Source organism: Ursus americanus, chromosome 33, assembly GCF_024610735.1.
Source record: "Ursus americanus isolate L20-20 chromosome 33, mUrsAme1.1.p, whole genome shotgun sequence".
In the NCBI taxonomy this organism is placed as follows: domain Eukaryota; kingdom Metazoa; phylum Chordata; class Mammalia; order Carnivora; family Ursidae; genus Ursus; species Ursus americanus.
This window is the reverse complement of record NC_142159.1, coordinates 686,092-709,924: the sequence shown is the minus strand read 5'-3', so window position 1 is coordinate 709,924 and position 23,833 is coordinate 686,092. Positions and strand designations below refer to the sequence as shown.

General features: G+C 46.4%; 1 protein-coding gene across 6 annotated transcripts in view; it reads right to left on the bottom strand.

The window, feature by feature from the left end:
• Positions 1-611: 611 nt before the first annotated feature.
• TRIT1 (tRNA isopentenyltransferase 1) overlaps positions 612-23,833 on the bottom strand; it is a 63,547-nt gene continuing 40,325 nt past the window's right edge. Inside the window, exons 11-14 of one of the 6 annotated variants that reach the window (XR_015722743.1) lie at positions 21,875-22,072; positions 11,098-11,311; positions 10,772-10,979; positions 616-8,274 (exon numbers count right to left, since the gene is read on the bottom strand). Coding sequence is in view for 2 of the 6 variants with exons in the window: in XM_045771881.2 (XP_045627837.1) it covers positions 21,903-22,072 (170 nt within the window). In the remaining 4 variants the exon portion in view is untranslated. The other 5 variants (XR_015722744.1, XR_015722745.1, XR_015722746.1 and 2 more) reach the window with 5 other exon arrangements.

Sequence of the window (23,833 nt, the reverse complement as noted above, 5' to 3'; positions counted from 1 at the left end):
TGAGTTCGAGCCCCCTGGTGGATATAGATTTTACTTAAAAACAAGGTGTCCAAGAAGAACCACACTACTACCCTTGCGGTCTCAGTCTTTGCGTTTCATCCTCCCAGGCCTCTAGTCCAGATCTACTCCCCCAAATGCCTGCTATTGATAATGCCCAAACTTCCTTACGGGGCCCCTGATTTCGCCCAGACCACATCCGTCCACTCGGCACCTGACAAGCCATTGCTATGAGACGGACGTCCAGGCCGGGGGATTCCAGGCCCAGCGCTCTGAAGCCACCTGCCCTGGACACCAAGGGGAAGGGTGGCTGTACGGGAAAGTTCGGGCAGCCCAGCAGAGCCCCTGGGTGGAAATCAACCTGGAAGCCTCTGAGACACCCACCCCCCAACCTGGGGGCAGCTAGGGAGGTGCTCCAGGCCGGGCCCTGACGCCTCTCTGCAGCCTCCTGAGGCCGTGTAAGGACCTGACCCGGCCTGGCCTGGAGGTCAGGTTCCTTAGCGGAGGAGCTGTGGGCACAAGGAGAGGCGGCCAGTCGTGGCGGGAGAACTCCTTTGTTCCAGGTATTTTCTCAACGGTGAGGCTGGGCCGCCTGCCAGGTGCCAGGGCGCGGCTCTGGCCTCCCGCCCCACAAGCAGCTTTGCCGCCAAGCCCTGTACCTGGCTCGGCGGCTCCTTCCCGCGCTTCCTCTGCCAGGCCCGGCAAGCGAGAGGCAGGACCGGTGGGGCTGACAGAGGGGGCCGGCCTCCCCGCCCACCCAGCCTCATTTCAGAAAAAGGGACTCACCCAGGGCTTCTCATGTGTTTGGCATGTAGAACTACATTCTTCTAGGACAATGGGCTAAAAACACAAAAATACAAACTTCTGCTTGACAAAATATGGTAAAACTGCCACATTGGATGTAGGCTCGGTCTGGATTTGAACCCCACCACTTACTAGCCGTATGACATGGCAAGTTACGGAACCTCTCTGTGCCTTAGTTTCTTCATCTAAAAACAAAGGGTGATCGTTGCACCTACCTCATGGGAATGTTATGAGGCTTTAACAAGTTGTTACACGCAAGGTCTCAGAATAGAGTCCGGGCCTTGTAAGCACTGTAAGGTATTTGCTGTGATCATGGTGTGACATCAATGAGGATAATGTTAGTCAAGACGCTTGGTTGCACAGAACAGAAACCACTCAAGCAAGCTTAAGCAAGAGAAGAATTTAATACAAGTCTTCAGAGGTGTCACATGGAACCAAAGGGTAGGGGACAACCAGGCCTCAACAGCAATAAGAATCAGGATCTTAAAAGTCATTGAGCAGCCAGGAAGCTGGCTCTCTCTCTCTCTGAGCCTCACCTCTGTCCACTTCTCTGAACACATGGCCAAACACGGCCAGCTCTCCATCTCCAGGTCAGGAGCCCAGCAGAAACGGACTGGCATCTCTGAATCCCAACAGCAAAATCATGGGAGGGAGAACCCATTGCCCTATTTGGGTCATGTACCAAGAGTCCATCAACTATGGCCAAGGGCACTGCCAGGGACCCAGTCCTGTGGGCAGTCTAGTGCCCAGACACAGCAGCATGGGCTGGGCAGACATTCTTTTTTTTTTCTTTTAAGATTTTATGTATTTGTCAGAGAGAGAGAGAGGGAGGGTGGAAGGGAGCACAAGCAGGGGGAGCAGCAGGCAAAGGGAGAAGCAGGCTCCCCACTGAGCAAGAAGCCCAATTCAGGACTCGATCCCAGGACCCTGGATCATGACCTAAGCCAAAGGCAGACACTTAACCGTCTGAGCCCCCAGCCGTCCTGTGGGCAGATGTTCCTACAAGCATCTCTCCAGCGGTGCTCCGGAGTGAGGGTCACAAGACTTGTGCACCAGTCCCGCTGTTGCCTCAGAACAGCTCCTACGTCTCTGGACCCTTCCCCCTTCTGTTCACTCAGTGCCTTCTGCAGTCCGTTATCACAGAACTCAGGCTGTATTATTATTTGTTTATGTATCTGTCTCCCTCACTAGATGGTGATTTTCATTCATTCTTTCAATGTAATAAATATCAATCAAGGTGCACAGTCAGTTAAGTGTCTGCCTTCGGCTTAGGTCATGATCTCAAGGTCCTGGGATCGAGTCCCACGTCAGGCTTTCTGCTCAGCAGGGAGCCTGCTTCTCCCTCTTCCCCTGCTAATGCTCTCTCGTGCTCTCTCTCAAATAAATAAATAAAGATTTTATTTATTTATTTGACAGAGAGGGAAAGCAAGAGAGATCGCCGAGGGAGAGGGAGAAGCAGACTCCCTGCTGAGCAAGGAGCCTGAGATCATGACCTGAGTGGAAGGCAGACGCTTAATCGACTGAGCCACCCAGACGCCCCAAATAAAATCTTAAAAAAAAAAAAAAATCTGCTAAGCACCAGCCATGTGTTAGGGACAGAGAGAGGAATCCAGCAATGCTTGCTGCCCTCCCAGAGGCTCGGTCTACGTCCCAGAGGCACGGAGTCACCACATGAATCAGGTCGGCCTCATTGTCCAGCTCCTCCCACGTTCAGGTGCTGGGGACTTTCTTTCCCACACCATTGATTTCAGTGTAAGACCCTACCCTTCTGGGCACCTGGCTGACTCAGTCAGTAGGGCATGCAACTCTAGATCTTGTGGTTGTGAGTTCAAGCCCGGCACCGGATGTAGAGCTTACTAAAAACAGAGAGAGAGAGAAAGAGAGAGAGGGAGGTTCTGCTTTTTGTGTGATGAGGCTTCCAAGGTTCCTGAGCTGTTATGAAAAGTGGGTGCCCTCAGGAAATGGCTCACATGGGGCACAGCCTGGGTGGGCACCTTTTCTGCTGAGTAACGTAAGGGCAACAGCAGGCGGCTGACAAGAGGACTTCACCAGCAAGCAAGGAGCAGAACGGTGACTGTACCGCTCCGCACAGGTGACGGCAGTGCTGACACAGGGGCCACGGACGGGGGCCACAGACGGGGACCACGGACGGGGGCCACGGACCGGTACTGTGTGGGCTCGGCTGCCAACATGCCACCTGGCTCTGCTGCTGGGCAGTCGGCTGGTGCTGACTCTGCCCCTCTCTGATCTCCAAGTCCAACTCCTGTCCCCACTCGATGCCTAGGTGACCCCTTTCCAGCCTTCCCGTGAGCAGGATGGGCTGGGCGCTTTGCTCGTTTAGTCCATGACCGAGGCGCACACAGAGAGATTCTCAAAATCTGTCCTCTCCAGAAAGCCCACTGCTAGGCTTCCAAAACTGCTCGTGTGGGTGTCCACGGTGAAGCGTACTTTGGAAGTTGAACAGCTAAACGTAATCTTTTCCTCTCTCCTGGCCTTCTTGTTATAAGGACTAATTCTTGAAGATGATGGGAATGCCTCTGACTGAGTGCAGGAGGGTCCCATACGAGGAAGTGTGCAAAAGAAAAACACAAATAGTATTTCAGGATGTTCCGTCTTACACACGTCATGAAATGATTGTAAATACGTGATAGGGCCTCTGGTTCAGGACGCAGAGCTCCCAGAGTGCCAGCATGTGGTGGGAGGAGGCAGCAGGGAGGCCTGTGCCTGGGAGGTGATCCTGAGGGGAGCCTTGAAGGGGTGGGTAAGAATTTCCAGGGAAACAGGGTCATGGGGAGAGCATTCCAGACAGCATCAATAGGACTGAGAACATGGAATGATGGAGGAAACCCTAACTGTATGCCAAGCACTGTTCTAATAAGTACTTTATTTATTTATTTATTTATTTATTTATTTATTTATTTATTTATTTATTTAAAGATTTTATTTTAGGGGCGCCTGGGTGGCTCAGTTGGTTGAGTGTCCAACTCTTGATTTCGACTAAGGTCATGATCTTAGAGTTGTGGGATCAAGCCCCACATCTGGCTCTGCACTCAGCTGGGAGTCTGCTTGAGGATTTTCTCTCTCCCTCCCCCTCTGCCCCTCCCCCTGCTTGTACACTCTCAAATAAATAAATAAATAAAATCTCACCCACCCCAAAATATATATTTTTTATTTTAAATTAATCTCTACACCCAACATAGGGCTCGAACTTACAACCCCAAGATCAAGAGTTGCCTGCTCTTCTAACGGAGCCAACCAGGTGCCCCTCTAATAAGTACTTTAAGTAATTTAATTAATGTAATCAATTTAATCATCACAATAATTTTTGAAGGTCAAAGTTTTAAAAAGATGAAACGGAGGTCCAGAGCAGTTAAGTTACTGGCCAAAGAGTTCGTGTTTGGCAAGTGGCAAAGCTGGGACCCCCGTGCCTGAGGAGTGCGGCTTCAGAAGTTCTGTAATCCACACCGTTCTGTCTTGAGCAACTCCAAGTAGCTTTGTAATGGCTTGTAGGAGACTTGGCTGAAAAAGTGAGCAGAAGAAGGACCACAGAAGACCTGGTATACCATCTCAGGAGCCGAGACTATCCTGAGAGGAGAGGGGAGTCCGTAGAAACTTTCAACCAAGAGAGAGACAAACAAGATGCAATCAGAAGCATAATGGATTAGGGGCGTCTGGGTGGCTTAGTTGGTTGAGTGTCTGACTCTTGATTTCGGCTCAGGTCATGACCTCAGGGCCATGAGATCGAGCCCCACTTCAGGCTCCGCGCTCAGCGTGGAGTCTACTTGTCCCTCTCCCTATGATCTTCCCCCCCGCTTGTCCCCTGGCTCACCTGCTCTTTCTCTCTCTCTCTCTCTCAAATAAATAAATAAATAAATAAATAAATAAATAAATAAATAAATGTCATTTTTAAAAAATGAAGCATAATGGATTGGAGGGGGGCAGGACCAGAAGCAGAGAACCCACTGCACAATTGGGGTCATGCATCAAGAGCCCACCAACTAGGAGGTGGTTTTAACAACCTAGATGAGACAATGTGCTCTGAAGACTGACAGTTGGAACACATGGGTTCCAGGAATGTCGGGTGGGTGGGATGGTGTTAAGACATCCACTTCCTAATGCCTGGAGCCTGTGAATATCACCTTATTTGGATTATCTTGGTTACCTGGGTGGGCCCTACGTACATCTCTAGGGTCCCTACTAGAGAAGGAGAGGTCAGAGGAGTGGAGAGAGGGCAATGTGAGAGGAGGGCAGAGCCCGAGGTGGTGCGGCTCTAAGCCAAGGAACGTGGGTGGTCTCTAGAGGCTGAGGCAAGGAACGGATTTTCCTTCAGAAGCTCTAGAAGGAATCGGCCCAGCTGACACCTTGATTTTAGTCTCATTAAAACTCATTTCAAACTGTCATAATAAATGTGTGTTGTTTTCAGCCACTAAGTTTGTAGTTATTGATCAGCAGAAGGAAATAAATACAGATGTTAACACCTGGCGACCAGGTAGTTACTGAGGGGTGTCCCAATTGGATGGGGAGGCCACCAAATGTGGGGTGCCCTGATCGGATGGAGGCCGGCGGCGCAGATGGTGATATAACTCACCCCACGCAGAACAAGAGAGAAGTGTATTGAATACACTGCAAGGAAGCAGTGCGCAGGCCAGCAGAGGACAGACTGTCTGCTCCGAGGCGGTGGTGAGGGGCCACAGTCACAGGGCGGAGTGAGGGAGTATGGGGACATAGGGAATTTTCCCCTTTTTGGTGATCTTAGGAACTGCGCCTGGCTATAACTGGTCAGTGAGGGCCTATGGCTATTTAGAGGTGGGTCGTTTCATGAGCCTGTTTGCATTGCCCGTTTGCGTTGAGCTCAGCAGTCACTGGGGGCCCTGATGCCTTGCTCCACAGTTCCAAAAGAAGGAAAGGGAAGGGTCACAGAAAGGGTGGAGGATGAGAGCCAGGATTTGGCTTGGGTAATGGTGCTGGTGGCGAGAGCATTACAGTCAGAATCCAGACTAGCAAGGAAAGGGCAGTTTGGGGAATAGTGGAGGAAAAGTGGCATGTTCAGTCTGGAATGTATGTTTAAAGTGCCCATGGGACGCCCAGGGGAGACATCCAGAAGGAAGGTCTGAAGCCTCGGGCAGAGCTGAAAGCCATCTGTGTGCACTGGTCTGACAATTATTGGGAGACCCTTGCAGCCACAGAGGTGGGTTTCCTTTTCCAGCTCAGACCCTGTGGCATGAGGTTGAAAGTCACTCCTAGAGATGCCTGGGTGGCTCATTTGGTGAAGCGTCTGCCTTTGGCTCAGGTCATGATCTTGGGGTCCTGGAATCAAGCCCTGAGTCGGGCACCCTGCTGAGCGGGGAGTCTGCTTCTCCCTCTGCCTGTCGCAACCCCTGCTTGTGCTCTCTCTCTGACAAATTAAAAGAAAAAGGAGAAGAAGAAGAAAGTCTCTCCTAAATGCAGCTGCTGAGCGCTGACACACCTGTCCACACATCCTCCTCACACCCCAGTTTGGACGGGGTGGAAGACTGACTCCAGATGGGAGAAGCCAAACGGACTCTTCCAAAGAGGTGCCGCGTGTGTCTTCACGGCCGCCGGGGCCTTGCAGGGCAGCCACGGGGCAAAGGTCCAAGCAGGTCCGCTCTCTGGGCTGCTGCTGGGTGAGCGTTACTGGCTCCTGGAGGGCTCCCTGTCGCACTGTCCATTTGAAGATGCAATTTAGTGAATAGGCCGGTATAACTCGAGGTTTACCTGTGGACGGCACCAACGTGTTCCCAACAGTGACAGAAATATCTCGGTGGAGCTTCCCATGGGTCAAACTAAACATTCAAACACTGAATACAAAGTGCATGGGGTAGAAATCACGTATCAGTTAAAAAAAAAAAAAAAAGCCTGCTCACCCTGCAGAACGGGTGTGAGCTAAGGCCTGAGAGCAGATGAGATCACTGGAGAGGGGCTGCGGCCTGAGAGGGGAGGGCCGGGAACGAGCTTCTAGAGGGTGGGCAAAAGAAGGGTGGGGCCCCCCAACATGCTCACCTTATGTATATACCTGCACGGTGGGAATTCAGAGGATGCTTGATGAATGGATTAATTTGTATTTTGTCCTCTGTGGACTATAAAAAGGAAAGGGAAACTACGTAGGCCAAAAACAAACACTGAGATACACATTTAGTATCCGAATAACTGAATAACTCTATTAAGTATAACACTGGTGTTCAGTCAGAAAGGCCTTATTTGCAAATAATATGAATATGAAGTTTTCTCAGGAAAATGTTGAGTCTTACCAGTGAATAAAATAAAAGCAAATTCAATTAGCTTAAGATAATATTACAGGCCCATAAAACTAGAAAAAACAGAAATAGGAGACCAAGCCCTGAGCGGGTGAGGCCGTGAGACACGGGGGAGCACGCTAGCCACAAATGCGACCAAGGCACCCATGAAGGACAAGGGCTTAAACGACATGCTCAGCCTGGACTGCGGTGGGGGGGTGGGGGGCCCTTGAGTTGCACATAAAAGAAATCCATGGAGGCAAAAATAAAACCTCCGTTTTATTAAGGAAATGAGGTTCCCAGGAACCCAAGGAAGCACCTTAGGCCTCGGGAGAATGAGAAACCAGAAACCAAACCAGGAACCAGGGAGTCAGCAGGAACTTCTCTCCCCTCGTACACCTGCATCCTTTCTCCTTCTCTGCAGATCTTTTTGGCCATGCACCCATTCATACAACAAATATTTATTTGGAGTATGTGCGCAAACATTACATTTCCGTGTTCAAGGGTACCCAGCAAAGACGGAGTTGCGGTCTGACATTCTCAGGCGTCTGACTGGCCCAGCTTGGGGTCCTCCACTGGCCTATTGCTGCCGGCTAAGGGTGTTGGGGTCTCTGATCTTCTTTCCCACCAGAGGATCCTTCAGCTCTTTGTAAGTTAGTGAATGCCATTACATAAACCGGGAGGGGATGCCCCAGGGCAGAGAAACAGCTAGCATTAACCATTAACGTACCAAAAACTTCTGAGCTCTAGGCCCTGCTTCCAGCCAGAACATCCAGTTAAACTTTTTCCTGTTTCCTCATTCCACATCCTTATCACTACAGTCTATTCTCCGCATAGCAGCCAGACTAACCTTCTAACATGCACATCAGGCTATATTCTTCCCCTGCTAAAAACAGACAAGCCAAACCCATAACCTAAAACACAAGAACAACAAAGAACCCTCTTTAATTCCTTCCGTTTCAATTAGAATAAAATCCCAAATCCCTACCATGGCCCATCAGGCCTTACCTGATCTAGCACCGGCTATTTCTCTTTTACACAGGTCCCACTCACTCTGCTACAGGTACAATGGCCTTCTTGCTAGTCTGTGAATATGCCAAATGCAATCCCACCGCAGGCCCTTTGCACTTGCTGTTTCCTCTTGCTCCACCGCTGACTCTGTATTATTCTCGACTCAGGTGATGTCCTCTCTTCAGAGGGTCTTCCCTGGTCATCCCACCTAAAGTAGAAATACGTACCTCAACACACACATAATTAGTGACTCTCTACCTTGGTTTTCAGTTTTTTCTTCATAGGACTTAATACTTCACATTCTCTTAATTTTTTACCAGTATATTTTCTTCTCGGGATAGTAGAATGCAAGCTCTGTTTGAGCAGGGTTCTACTCTGTCTTGGTCTTTGATAATTTCCCAGTAGTAGAACTCAGCGACATTCAAGAGACACCAAAAAACCCTGAATCATTTGGTCAATGCTCTGCCTCGTAGGCATGCGGCTCCGCACTTCAGAGTGAAGGCTTTGAAGCTGGACTGCCTGGGTTCACAGCTCCCTCCCTCACTTGCTAGCCCTGTACACTTGCACAAGGGGTTGAGCCTACCTGGGCATCAGTCTCCCCGTATGCAAGATAGGAAGGATAATAGTACCCGTGGTGTTGAGAAGTAAGTGTTCACACATGTGAAGGGCTTACAAAGTGCTTGTACAGAATAAGCACTCAGTGTGTTTTCATTTATTTTATTCTTTATTAATCATTAGTCCATTCACTGGAATTTTTTTTAATTTTTATTTTTGAAATATTGTAAAATGTATTTTATTTTTAAATTTTTAAAATTTAAAAATTGTTTAAATTTAAAAAAAATTTTTACATTCATTTGAATTCTTAAAATTCATCTTTCATTGTTCTGCCCTCTGGATCTCGTCTTTTATTTTCCCACCTTCATCAGTTTCGTCTGTGTTCTCGGAGATCATCTGAAGTCCATGTTCTGTATTTTGTAGACCTACTGTGCTCAACCTGGCATGCATTGCTTGCATGCAGTTTTTAATTCAAGAGCCACAGTTGTAATCTCCTCCTCCTTCCTTATCTCAGATTATTCCATTTGTAGGATCCGTTTCTAAGCTCATGGTGTACTTTTCTTTTGGAAGCCGACTGGAGTATCAATCAAGTACTGGCTACCTTACCTTTTCTTCTGTTCCTTACAACAGGTCTTTTTCTAAGGTAGGCAGCTCCTCTACGTCTTTGGAGAGATGACAGGTCATGCTCTACAACCACAGAACGGTTCTTTTTTATTGTTATGGGGCATCCTGGTTTGCCCAGAGTGAGGTGCTTCCCAGGACATGGGGCTTTTGATGGTGACACCAGGGAAGTCCCAGACGAACTGGCCAAGTGGGGCACCCTATCTCCAGCTGCAGAGAGCATCAAGAGGAGCTCTGTTGTATTGGTGCAGACATTCCCCCAAATCAATTTTTTGTTGTTGTTTATTTACTTACTTACAATTTTTTTTTAAAGATTTTATTTATTTATTCGACGGAGATAGAGACAGCCAGCGAGAGAGGGAACACAAGCAGGGGGAGTGGGAGAAGAAGAAGCAGGCCCATAGCAGAGGAGCCTGATGTGGGGCTCGATCCCGTAACACCGGGATCACGCCCTGAGCCAAAGGCAGACGCTTAACCACTGTGCCATCCAGGCGCCCCCAATTTTTTTTTTTTAAGGCATCTCTACCCCCAGTATGGGGTTGGAACTCACAATCCTAAGATCTTAAGCATGTAAAAGTCTCTCAGCAATAAAGGAAAACAACTTTCTTCAACCTTAAACCTCTAGCAGCCACCCTTTCCTTCCATTCATTACTTAAGGAGTGGACCGCTGTCACTATGGCTGGCCGCTCTCCTCCCATTCACTCTTCAAACCATGGAGATGTGGCTTCTATGTTCTACCCATCGGCTGAGCCTTCTCTTATCAAGGTTACCACGATGTCCTCATCACTAAAAGCCACAGAATGCGTCTTATTTCTTATCAGACATGGTTTCTCTACACATTCTTCCCTGCTGACTACTCCCTTCTCAAAGCTCTTTCCACTCGGTCCATGACCCCAGCCTCTGGTTTCCCTGCTCTCTCACTACGCCTCCATTTCTGATACAAGCACCCCTTCCTCAACTGTCAACTGTTCTGCAAACTCTGTTCTAGACCTTTCTCTTCTCACTACACACCCAGTGACCTCATCTTCCACAGCTTCAAATACCACCAAACCTGATGACTTTGAGATCTCTATCTCCAGCCCAGAATGCTCCCTGGGCTCAACCTGAATATCCAGTTCCTCACTACTTTCCATTTAGGGTTCTCTGCAGACACTTCCATCTCAAGTCCCAAAGTGAAGTTATCCTCTGCCCTGGGCCCAATCCTACTTTTCTTCCGGTGCTCTCCATCTCGGCCAAAGGAACCACCATCAATCAACCGCTTGGGTGAGAAAGCCTTCCTCTTGACCCCTTCCCTCTCCTTCACCACCCATATTTAACCAACCATCAAGTCCTATGAATTCTACGTGCCCTACTTTACCATCTCCCTGCCTCTTGGCTGTTTCCAGCCAATTCATTCTCCAAATTGCACCAGAGTCATCTCTCCAGTCAACACATGTGATGTTTTTATCTTGGGGTTAAAGGTTTACAGGGCCTTCTGTAACCTGGTTCCTGCAGAATTCTCCAGCCTTTTTTTCCTAACACTCCCCTACCTGGCTCACTCCCATTCCTTTTTCTGGTGTTTTCTTAGATGCCATTTCCTCAGAAAGCCTTCCCAGATGCCTCCGAACCGAGTCAGGTACAATCATGTGTTTCCTGAACATCTCTGTAAGAGTATTTATCACATCCCTTGAAACAGCATGGAAGACTCGAACTCTCTGCAGACAGGAATCGTCTTGTTCACTGACATATCTCTAGCACCTGGAATGGCGAATAGTAAGCACTCATTAAGTCTGTTGAATAAATTAACAAACAGAAGTTCCTAATTATAAAGCTCTTATCTGTTTACTAGACTAGGCTCCCAAAGTCCTCTACTTGCCTTCGTGTTAGTTCCTGCACCTCAAGACAGTGTCGGACACCTCAAGGAAAACGCCACTACTTCGTCGGAGTGCTCTCTCCGAACAGCTGGAAGCAGCATGACACGGTAAAGAGCCCAACTCCTGAGCTAGTAGACCAGGGCACCAGTCAGCTCTGCTCCTGTGGGTGCTCTTGTGGGTGACCCACTTAACCTTTCCGGGCCTGAATTTCTCCATCTGCAAAATAAAATGGCTCATCTAGATCAGTGACTTTCAAAGTGTGTTCCATACGGGAAGAGACGTGAATCGGAGCATCCAGAGGCCCCTATGACCCACCAAGACCCAAGCCACTCTGCTTCGATCTGTATTATGTGTTAGGAGTTTTGGTAAGGTTTTACTTGGGGGAAAAAAAAAGGATCCATAGCCAAAGCTAGTTTGAAAACAACTCTACCAGATGTACAGTTGAATTCTGCGCATGCTGACATCTAAAACAATTGAAAGCATGAGTGTCAGTATCGAGAAGGCAGTTTCTAAAAGCATGTGAAGATTCTGTGGAAGTTTGGAGAGGGTGGGCTGGCCCTTCCATCTGCTGGCAAGAAACTACTGGTTTTCATGCCACTCCACCTCATTAGGCACATCTAGGAGGACACAGAGGCATTTCTGAACCCACAAAAACAAGTTATATAAAGGTCTATCCCGCAACCCCCAATATTAACAGGGAAGCTCAGGCAGAAGGCGTAGGCTAAACGGTTTTGTGTCCCGCTTCAGGTAGCTCCTCACCCCCATCCGGTGACTCCGAGGCTGATCCAGCCTCACACCTGAGAATGCACTGTCCTGGGGCCTCGCATAGCTAGGCCTTCCTTTTGTGTGGGACGTACTCAGTAGTTAGCTGTGCCAATGACTATATTCAGACCTGGGCATCCCCTAATATGCCACTTGCTGGCCCTGAGTCTCAGTGGGGACACCTATTGTTTGATCTTTCAGCATCAATCCCACGCCCACCCTCTTCTTAAAAACTGTTTTTCCCACAGCCCCATTTTTTCTAATCAGACAGTTCTTTTTTTTTTTTTAAGATTTTATTAAGTAATCTCTACACCCAACAATGGGGAGCAAGCTTACAACCCTGAGATCAGGAGCCATGTGCTTTACCGACCCAGCCAGCCGGGCGCCCCACTAGTCATATATTTCTACGGGGAGTAGCCATATTCTTAGGTGACCGGCTCTCCTGCTTAATCCCGGGGGAAGAACAGAATTCAGCTCTACTACTCCTTTCTCCTTCCTTGGGATTTTTAAGCTTGCAAAATCAGGCGTACTTCTTTGCCGGGGGGGGGTGGTGCAAAGCTATAAGAGGTGAGGTGTGGAAGCTTCTAGTAACCGTTTGAGGAAAACTTGTTTGCCTGGAGAAAAAGGCCAAGTCAGCAGGCAGAGAAGAGAAAGGGGCGGAGACCAGTGCTGGTTGTGTGGAGTCCCTGATGGCAGCTGTGCCCCATGCTCAACTGCATCCCACCCGCACTTCAGAGGGGCTCGGTTGTTCAATGTGTCCTGGATCCCATGAGCCAACAGGTCTGTCTTTATACCTAAATTAATTCAAATTGACTTTTAGTCCCTTACAATTGAGCTGACCCCAACTCTCCATTAAGTCACTTCAAGAGTAGCAGTCTGTTTCCTCATTTGCAGAGCCTACTCGAAAGGTTTTTGGCAAGGACGAAGGAGCTATGTAACTTTGTTAGAACGGTCCTAAGCTATAAATATTTAAGGACTGACTAGTGACTATGACATGTCTGATGATGAATATGATGGCAAGTGCTACCCCGGTGGTGTTAGCACAACTCACCCTTGCTGCGAGAAAGACAAGTGTCTTGTTGAGTAGAAGGCAGGTACTCAGCGGTGGAGACCCACTGCTCATCTGTCTAGCTGCCCTCCCCTCCCAGCTCACACACCCTGCTTCTGGGAGTCACTCCACCTCCAGGCCATCCATTGGTTCCCATGGGAACTGCCCTATTCTTTCAAAATCCCACCCCTAGCCCGATGGATTGACGGGCCTCAGGATAAGCACCAGAACCAATCGAGGCTAACGAGTCCCTTTCCTGGGGTTCTTCTTCTTCAAACTGTGGTAAAATATACATAACATAAAATCTGTGATTTTTTTATAAGACTTTATTTGAGAGAGAGTGAGTAGCGGAAGGCGCAGAGGGAGAGGGAGAGAGAGAATCTCAAGCAGATTCCCTGCTGAGTGTGGAGCCCTACACAGGGCTTGACCCCAGGACCCAGAGATCACGACCTGAGCTGAAACCAAGAGGCGGACACTTAACCGACTAAGCCACCAAGGCGCCCCTAAAATCTATGATCTTAAACCATTTTCAAGTGCATAGTTCAGTAGTGCTGAGCATTTCACACTGTTGCACAACTTATCTCCAAAACTTCGTCTTACAAACTTGAAACTCTATACCCATTAAACAACTCCCCATTTCCTCTGCTCTCCAGGCCTTGGCCACCACCATTCTCCTTTCTATCTCTATGAATTTGACTACTTTAGATCCCTCATATAAGTGGCATCATACACTACTTGTCCTTTTTGTGACTGGCTTATTTTATTTAGCATAATATCCTCAAGGTTCATCCATATTGGACCATGTGTCAGAACTTCCTTCCTTCTTAAGGCTGAATAATATTCCATTGTATGTATAGTTCACATTTTGCATATCCATTTATCTGTCCATGGACACTTGAGGGTTATTTCTATTTTTCGGCTACTGTGAATAACGCTGCTATGAACATGGGTGTACAAAAATCTCTTCAAGACCCTGCTTTCAGTTCTTTTGGGTACAGACCCACAAGTGGAGTTGCTGGGTCATTCGGCAATTCTATGTTTGATTTCTTGAGGGACCACCATACTGTTTTCCACGGCAGCTATACCACTTTGCATTCCCACCAACACTGCACAAGGGTTTCAATTTCTCCACATCCTCGTCAACATCTATTATTTCCTGGTTTTTGATAGGAGCCATCCTAGTGGGCGAAAGATATCCCGGCACTTTTGAACTTTAGAGAAAGAATCAGCACTCCCTCTCTGATGCAAAAGCTCTAAGAGGTAAAGCTGCTACTCGCAGCCTTGTCTCCCACCATGTAGAAAAAGCCTGTTTGCAATGAGAGAAGAGAGAGGTGTCTACACAGCGTCAGATTAGGTAGGACGGGTTATGCCTGGGCCTTTTCTGTCCTTGAATCTGGTGAGGCACCTAAGTAACCCTCTCATAAACTCAACTTTTTGCTTCAGTTAGAGTTTGGCTTCTTTTTTTTTTTTTTTAAGTAGGCTCCACACTGTGTGCCCCAATGTCACGCTCCATCTCACGACCCTGAGATCAAGACCTGAGCGGAGATCAAGACCTGAGCGGAGATCAAGAGTCGGACGCTTAGCCGACTGAGCCACCCAGGTGCCTCAGTTTGACTTATTTCATCGGTAACCATGAGTCTCAACTAAAATAAACATCTCAGTGGAAGGGTTCATTCTTCGGGCATCTTTTTTGCTTTCTCTTTTCTTGATTCCTTCTTACAAGAAGTTGGGATGTAAATACTTCGTACAGTTAAGAAGCCCTAAAGGAATGCCCTTAAGGAAGTAGAGTAACGGTTAGAGCATGGGTCAGAGCACAGAGTCCGCCCAAACTGGCTTCAAATCCTAGCTCAACAAATACTTAGTGAGTGCTTGCAAGCCGCAGGCCCCCAGCAGGTGCCAGGGATAAAGCGGTTAACAATGGACAAAACCTCCCGCCCTCACTTTCTTTCCAGTACTCAGCAAATAACTGTGCGTCGACTATGTGCCAGGCACTGGTAAGCACTCTGAATACACACGCCTGCTTAGAAAACAGGGATAGTACGTTACCTTGTCCGTCCGTTTAAAGGAATCATCATAAGGTATGCATGTGCTTCACACGCAGGGCCTGCCTGACACACGGCAAGCACTCAGTGAAAAGCAGCCACGTTTGTGTTTAGACACAGAGTCATGCCTTGCAGGAACGAGCCTCAGTATCTGTTGGGGGCCCCGTGTATGTCCTACATTTGTCTCAAAATGGGACCGACATCTTGACAGAATTTCCTCTCCAACTGAGCCAGAGAAAGGTACAGGGGGTATGTGCTATAGCAGGATAACAGGCAAAAGAACACGGTGGGTAAGAACACAGACTTTGGAGTCACCCGCCAGTTTCAAACCCCAGCTTGTGCTCAGGAAAATCAACTTTTCTACTCAGTTTCCTCAGTTGAAAAATAGGGCTGATAACAACAATGATGGTATTATCACAGAGAACTGTTGTGAGGACTAAAGGAGTTATTATATGTAAAGTACTTAAAACCTGTCTGGCACATACTGCTATGTAAGTACAACCTGATGTTACTTACAAACTGCTGTGCAGGGGCACCTGGCTGGCCCAGTGTGATACTTGATCTCAGGGTCATGAGTTCAAGTCCCACACTGGCCAGAAATTACTTTAAAAAAACAAAACAAAAAACTGCTAGAGGAACACATAGGAAGGAGACACTAAGCCTCCTTAGGGGTGCCAACAAAGCTTTGTCCAAGGAGAGGACATCAGATTTGGACCTTTAAGGATATATAGGAAGGAGTTCACTAGGTAAAAAGTAGCAGAAAGCATTTCAGATGAAGAACACAGTTTAAGTAAATGAGCTAAACCATGAAGAAATCATATGCATTAAAAAACAAGAGGGGTCCTGGGGCGCCTGGGTGGCGCAGTCATTAAGCGTCTGCCTTCGGCTCAGGGCATGATCCCGGAGTCCTGGGATTAAGCCCCATGTCAGGTTCCTCTGCTGGGAGCCTGCTTCTTCCTCTCCCAGTGCCCCTGCTTGTGTTCCCTCTCTCGCTGGCTGTCTCTCTCTGTCAAATAAATAAATAAAATCTTAAAAACAAAACAAAACAAAAAAACAAACAAGAGGGGTCCTGGCTGGTTCATTCGGTGGAGCATTCGACTCTTGATTTCAAGGTCGTGAGTTCAAGCTCCACGTTGGGTACAGAGTTTACTTAAAAAAAAATTTTTTTTTAATTAAAAAAAAAAAGCAAACATAGGTGGTAGATAATGTGTGAGGCCCTGCTTTTGGCCATTAGCACTGTGGACCACCAAACTAATCAGTTTTAAGTCAGAGCTTGACCTGATAACTTCTGGGAACTGACAGTACACCATAAACCAATACTTCAATGGCATTAACAATTTTTCCACAACGAAGCAAATAAACCCAATTTATACCCACCATTTACTGGGCACTGCATTGCCAGTAAATGGCAACAACTATGCTGTTTTCAGAAGGACCTCATTTAATCCTTACGATGTACCCTGGAATGGAGACAATAACTCCATTTTATAATATAAGGAAACTGAGGCCACTTGAGCAATTTTCCCAAGGCCACAGAGACAGTATACTAGATAGGAAAGTGTTAGGTTGCAAGTACAAATAGCAGTTCGGGTTTGTATTTTGTTTTTGTTTTCACATAAACAGAAGTCTGCAGGTAGGTAGTTATAGCCCTCCGTTCAGTGATTCCACAATGCCACCAAAATACCTATCATTCCTCCCCACCATCTTTAGAACACTAGCCATTGGCCCCATGGCTCCCGCGGTCTCGCGTTCCTTATGATCGTTTTTAATACCCATCTTTAAAAATCTCACCAGCCAAGATTTTGTTCAGCTTTAATTTTTGAAATATTTCAGCAGTCAGCTCCTACAGCTCATTGACTTCACAGATGGGGAAATAGATTTGCCCCTAGCAAGATATCAGAGCTAATTAGTTACACCAGCCTGGAGTCCGGTGCTCTTTCCACGCTACAAGTATTTAGTGGAGACTGCAAGTTGCCCACCAAAGTCTGTTCTCCCATTTTTTCTTGGCACATGGCTTGACTACATTTCTCAGCCTCCTTTGCAGGTACGTGTGGACGGCCATATGACTAAGTTCTTGCCAAAGGAAAGTGCAAGGTATGTGTGCCACGGCAGGGTCCAGGCCTTAAGGCTCCGGGTGTCTCCTCTGTGCTCTGTGTCCCCTTCCCACTGGCTGGAACCAGTGATGACCCAGCTTCACTGATGCAGATGATAAAATGACAATGCCCCCAGAGGATGGAAAAGCAACGTGATATAAGGTACTCATGTCCCTGAATGACTGCTTGGAGCACAGCTGACCCACTGACCTGGACCGCTCACTTCGGAAATGTTAACTCCCCCTCAAGAGTTGTTATGTGAGAAAGAAACAAATTTCGTTGCTCCTTAAGCCACTGCACTGTCGGGCCTCTTTGTTATAGCAGCTTAGTCTTTTACCCTCATACAACCATGCAGCTTCCTCTCGTACGTATTCGGAATAGCTTTACAAGTGACCAGGTACCATCTTTTTAGAAAATAGCCCTAACTGCCCAAGCAGGTGATAAATAATGAAATTCCTTCCTGTGGCTACCATCTCAAGATTTCTTCATACTGGTTAAGGTTATTTAATGATTAAAGCAGATCATTTATGCAGAGACCCACTTAGCTGTTATGCTTTCATGTAATTGTTTCAACAAATATTTGATTTTCGAGATGTTGGGGATATACAGACAAGTTACTGCATTCATAAAAAGCTTGCCTTCTAGTGTTTTTTTGTTGTTGTTGGTGGTGTTTTTAATGTTGTGTTTTAAGCAGAAAAACCTCTCCGTAGGAACTGAGACTAAGAAGACAGTTACTGAGGTTACAAAGGATCAAACCATGTACCTAGAGTATAGATGAACTGTTTTCCTGCTTAGCCCTAAAAATCAAGCAAAATAATTTAAAGACTAAGAACCCAGCTCTCTAGATTTTGAGTTGAAATATTTCCCACCCACTTACAAACAGCATTGCCTGAAATACAAGAAATGTAAAGCCTAGTTAAGATTGTTTACTTCCTATGTCGACTTTAACTCAATAAAACTGGGGCAAAATTTTTTTTTACTGACAGAGGTAGATGGATCAAATACCTTGCTGAGTGCTGGAATTAATTACCAAAGCCATTTAGAGAGCACTGCTGTGTACTGGAGACTCTGAGCACCTGGACCAAAGGGCTCTGCTTGTCTGTGGATTAGCTGAGGCCAGATGGTACAAAATGGCACTCTTCATCCTCCCTCCAGGCTGAACAAATAGCCCAGAGCTGGTCTCCGTGGTCCTTTCCAGCTCTCAAATGAGATCTGGAATGAGATATTTAGTAGTAGTAACAGAGGGAAGCGGAGGTTTGTCCTGGCTTTGCCACAACCTGCTTTATGGCTATGGGACATCCATGTATTGGGCCTCAGTTTCCCCATCTGCACAAGAAGGTGCTAAGGCTCCTTTCATCTCTACATTCATGACAGTCACTAGGAAGAACGACTTTCCTTCCCTACACGCAACAGCAAGGGCACTCAGAAGGCAGCCGGCAGAGAAGGGGGAATCTGCCTCAGGGCAGCGCATCGGACCGGGCACCAAGCTGACTCCTAGCGGGTGTTCCTCCTCCGCAGGCTCCCTGCTGATGGTGAAGGAGTTCCACCTTGTTGAATTTACAGTGTCTGAGAACAGGGGCAGTGGGCACAACCACAGTGCCTTCAACTTCGTAGGTACTTCGTAAATATGAGCACTTGGATTTCTTTCTTTCGGGAAATTCCTATTTCCAATGGCCATAGAGATAGCAGTGAGTTCAATGAGAAGCTGCGGCCCCAGGTATCTCAGATGAAAGGATTAAAGGCTTTTTGAGGTAGGATTATTAAAACTAGTTTTTCCTGCTTCTCCACTGAAACTTTTTTTAAAGCTTTACAATATATTTAGTGACTTGAGTGAAGAGCATTTCAGAGACTAAGGCTCCTCTTAAAATTACAGCCAGCTGAACGGTGCCTCAAGCCCCGCGCTGCTGCTCACCGGCTGGGCTGAGGCCCTCTGCCCGCTGGTGAGTGGGAAGAGAACAGCGTCTCCCTCACAGGACTACGTGAGAAGAGAAAGTATAGAGAGCGCTTGGTCCTGTTGGACTCACAGTTAAGTATTCATGCCACTTCCGGTGGGAAGATGGGACTTTCTGCTCTGTCAGCTCCTAGAGTAGCTCATATAAAACTGACCGGGAAAACTATATTATGTTTCATGTAAAGAACAACACGGGGTAGATACAAAGATAACTTCTTCTTTGAGTTAGAAAAATTTCTTCTTGAAATTCGAAGTCGTTAAAAATGGGTAAAGCTCAATAAAACTCAAGGGGTCCAAGATATCCCACAGAGTAGGGAAGGAGGGAGGAGAAGCCCCTGAAGTCATGTCGAGAACCCCAGCTTTCCAGGTCACATGGTACCATATCTGCAGACCTGGCTCCAAACTCCTGCCCTAGCCTCATGCTGTGCCATGTCACGTGCCTTCCCCCAACACATGCACACACTCCCACACACCAAGGGGGCAGGGGGCAGGTCCTCGGATTATTTGTCCTTACAGTAAGTGTGATTTCTTTGCAGCTTTATTACAGCTATAATTCTGTAATTATTTAATCAGTGTGGACTTTCAGGATCACCACTGTATCCTCTGAATCTAGCAAAGCACCAAGCACATGGTAAGTTCTGAGGTATCTGCTGGCTGAATGAATACACCGGCCATAGCTTAAGAAATCGTCAGAGACAGGTTTTGGCCTAAACCCTAGCATCTGAATGAAGTTCAGTATACAAGGTAAGTGAACCCGCTGGGGTTAACTGTGGAAACCTAGGTAGATGGTTAAGGCCCCAAACAAGAGACCCGACAGAGGTGGCGGGAAAAACGCACGCACACCCAGATGCTGCTAACAGGTGAGGTGACAGATGAAGACAGTATGTGCTAAACGCTATCTTTTCGGTAAGGGGGGAAACAATATATATTTCTACTTGTTCATTTTTGCATTAAAAAACTCGAGAGAGATATAAAAAACGAATAAGTAACCATTTGGGGAGAAGGGGATAGAGATGGAAGGAGATTTCTCCAAGAATATCTTTTGTTTGTTTGTTTGGTTGGTTGGTTGGTTGGTTGGGCATCAGCCTTCTGCTCAGGACACGATCTCTCAGGGTCCTGGGATGGAGCTCCACATCAGGCTCCTTGCTGCGTGGGAGTCTGCTTCTCCCTCTGCCCCCCCCCGCCACCCCCTGTTCATGCTCTCTCTCTCAAATACAGAAAATCTTTAAAAAAAAATAAAGATTTATTTCAGAAAGAGAGAGAGAGAGCCACCCAGGTGCCCCTCAATGAATGTCTTTTGATGTCATTTTGATTTTTGAACTATATAAACAATTTTAGTGAAAAAATAAAACTTTTAAAAAATGTTAGAAGGAAAAAGAAGAAAAAGGTAAGGTATGGAATGCAGCACTGTTTAACAAAGGTCAGCCAAGACCGATAGTTCTTTACCCTCTCCTCCTACACACAGCTAACCAAGAACTACTTTTTAAAGTCCAGCAGAAATGCTCCTTCTTCCACGGTCCTCCCCCCCCCCGCATCCTTCCCTCCCCTCCAAAGAACAATTCTACACACCTCTTAGGCCTTTAGATATTCTCTTCCCTAGACTGGCTGTTTGTACAGTATGAACAAAACTCCCTGAGAACAAGAACAACATCTCATTTTATCTCTGAACTCCCTCTAGCCTCTCATCTCGTAGATTCTGAACAAATAAAGTATTACCTGAGTGAGGTTATGGCTTAATGGATACACCCCATTTGGGGTGATGAAAAAGTTGTGGAAATACAGGTGATAGTTGCATAGCACTATGAACATAATTAATGCTGCTGAACGGTAAACATAAAAATGCTTAATTTTATGCTAAATACATACATACATATACTCAACATTGCTGGAAATCACACATCTCCAAGAACCCTCTATGTCTTCCAGGAACATAATAAGTGCTCAATAAACACTTGCTAAATAATGAATAGACAGTATGACCATGTGAAGAATGTCAAGTTTGAGAAAAGACTATCATGGTTTGGTTTTGTTTTGTGTGCGTGTTTTTTCTAAGTAGGCTCCAAGCCCAGGGTGGAGCCCAACGCAGAACCTGAACTCACGACCCTGAGATCAAGACCTGAGCTGAGATCAAGAGTAGGATGCTTAACTGACTGAGCCACCCAGGTGCCCCAAAGCTATCATATATGTTGATAACAGAGCCTACTATGTATAAACTAGACATGGAATTTATATTTTTTTAAGGACTAAAGAGACTCTTGGAAACTTTTTATTTAACTTTTAATAAAAATATAGACTCCTAACTCAATAGAAAGACAGCAGTGATAGTAATTATCACACAGGAGGAGCTCAACAAATGTCAGTCTTTAGTTTTCAAGTGTCACGTCATGACCACCTCCTTCTCTCCTCAGTGGAATTCCAAGAACTGGCTGAACTCACTTAATCATCTCACTGGGGCCCTGCCATTCACGCAAATCCAGAACTCCTGATTTATGGCTCACAGTACTTTAGTCATCTTTTATAAAATCTGGAAATGAGATATTTTTAGCCAGACCAGGGACATAAAACTTCTTTTTTAAGGGATATAGGAAATTCAGGTATTCATTACCAAAAAGATCCTCAAGTATTAAAAAGTACAAACTGTGCCTCTTTCAAAAATAGAACCTTTAAGGTTAAAAGAAAAAAAATTCCTTCCCAAAATCATCATTACCACTGGGTACATCAGCCAAACAAGGAGGTAACAAGCCCTGCTGTTTCCATGACAGAGAACACAAGACTTCAAAACTACACCACTGAAGAAAGAAAACAGTGGCGGCTTTCTGCATAGCACTCCTCAGTCCAGACGGGGACACAGACATAACCGTCCCTCCTGAACTGGGTCCCTACCTGTGCAAAGGCTACTGGACATGTCTCTTTAAACACCAGATTTCAGCTCTTTCTCATTCTGCCCTGGGGATCCTTTCTCTTTAAGCTCTTTGTCACGGTCTGGAGAAACACTCTGACTTTCCATGGTAGCAACAGCATCCAAGTCCAATCTTCTTCTCTTCTTCAGTTGGTGCAAGTGGGATTTGGATTTTATATGTGCTAAGACAAAACAAAACAAAAACAACTCATTAGAACTTTCTAGAATCAATCCTAGAAGCACACAATATTAACTGTACAACCCTTTTCTTTAATAATAACAGGATCAACATGTACTGGTGTAGCTGCTTACCATTTTTAAGGGAAGGCAAAGTTTCATGGCCAGCAAGCTACCATGCATTAAGTGTACCCTGCTGGGCACTTTACATCACTAATCCTCACAGCCATCTCCCAGGACAGTATTATTCAGCTCATTTTATGCCCGAGGAAACTGAAGTTCACCGAGGACTTAGATTTTGTCCAAGGACACACCGCATGTAAGTTCTTCGGCTCATCTACAGCTCGAAAAAAGACCAAATTTTCCAGAATCAGGGCTCTAGACTCGATTTTCCAGTATGGGGCTTCTTGTTACACATAGATTACCTTTCAACTCATTCAGCTAAAAAGGAACAAATCCACATCCTTGTCTGTACTGCAGGACAGATGCTCTGTCCCACATCAGACCTAGAGCTGTCCTTGCACTTCTTCCCTGCTCACACAGGTTGCTCCTCCTGATCTGACGTCCCTCTGCCTGGGTTAGACAGGCCATGTGAATGACTAAGCCACGAGGTTCACATTCTCCAAGCACACAATGCTCCAGGGAGATAACAGGAAGCATTCTTCTCTGTCGATCCTTTTTGAGGGTCCACAGAAGCAGTAAAGCTGAAAGGCTACTGTTGCCTGAAACCAATTTCTGACCTCTCACCCCAAAGACTGTTCCCACCCTCTGACTAACTCATACTAGCTTCTTTTTACTTATTCTTTTACAAGGAAATTTTCTTTGAAAGCCTCTAAAGAGATAGATAACTAGATTAAATGATCTTTGATATCTATTAAAAACATCATTTTAAGGGTTTCAAAGCAAAAAACAAGTACGGAAGAGGTTAGAAGTCAAAGAAAAGTTTACTTGGGGGAAAAAAGTCAGCTTTATTCTCCAGCTAGAGCCTAAGGCAAAAAAAGGCTTCTGGCCTGGCTCTCCATGGCAGCAGGAGATGGGAGCAAGGACTTGACAGATGGCACTATAGAAGGGCTCACACAAGCTAAGCTCACAAAGGCTCACAAATGTTGTTTCTTTAAGGCTAACCCTGAAGGACATTCGACAAATCGAACCACTAAGTTTCCTTTAGAAAAAAACAATCAGACACTCTCTTTCTCTTCCCCTTTCATCATTATAAACCAACGACAATCGAGGCTTCTTCTGCTGCTTGGGCAAATCACAGCCATCCCCAGTCTCTGACAATGAAGTTCATTTTGCCAGTGTTACCAGTTAACAGAACTAATCCTTCTATTGGTTGGTATGGGGAGAAAACTCTATTTCTAGGAGAATCCCATGCAAGGCAGTACTCTGAACAGGATTCCAGCCACTGGGTCCCTACAAGCCCTGCTGTGCTCAAAAGGAGTGAGCCTTAAACAAGTTTCCAAACCCAGTGTAAACTCAAGACTTGGGAGGCCCTGGCCCTTTATGGGCTTTGACTAGAGGGATACAAGAATCTGACAGGGGAGCTCAGTGTGGCTCTGTGGCACAGGCAGATCCGGGCTCTGAAACAGGGGAAGAGAGCCTTAGGTCAGGGCTCATGCTGTTGGTCAGGAGTACCTTTAAAGAAAACATCGCCCTTTGGCCAACTTCTTTATATGAGTCTGACAGTCTTGCTTTCACAGCTGCTTTTTTTTTTTTTTTTTTTAAGATTTATTTATTTGAAAGAGTATGTGCACATGCGCGGGGGT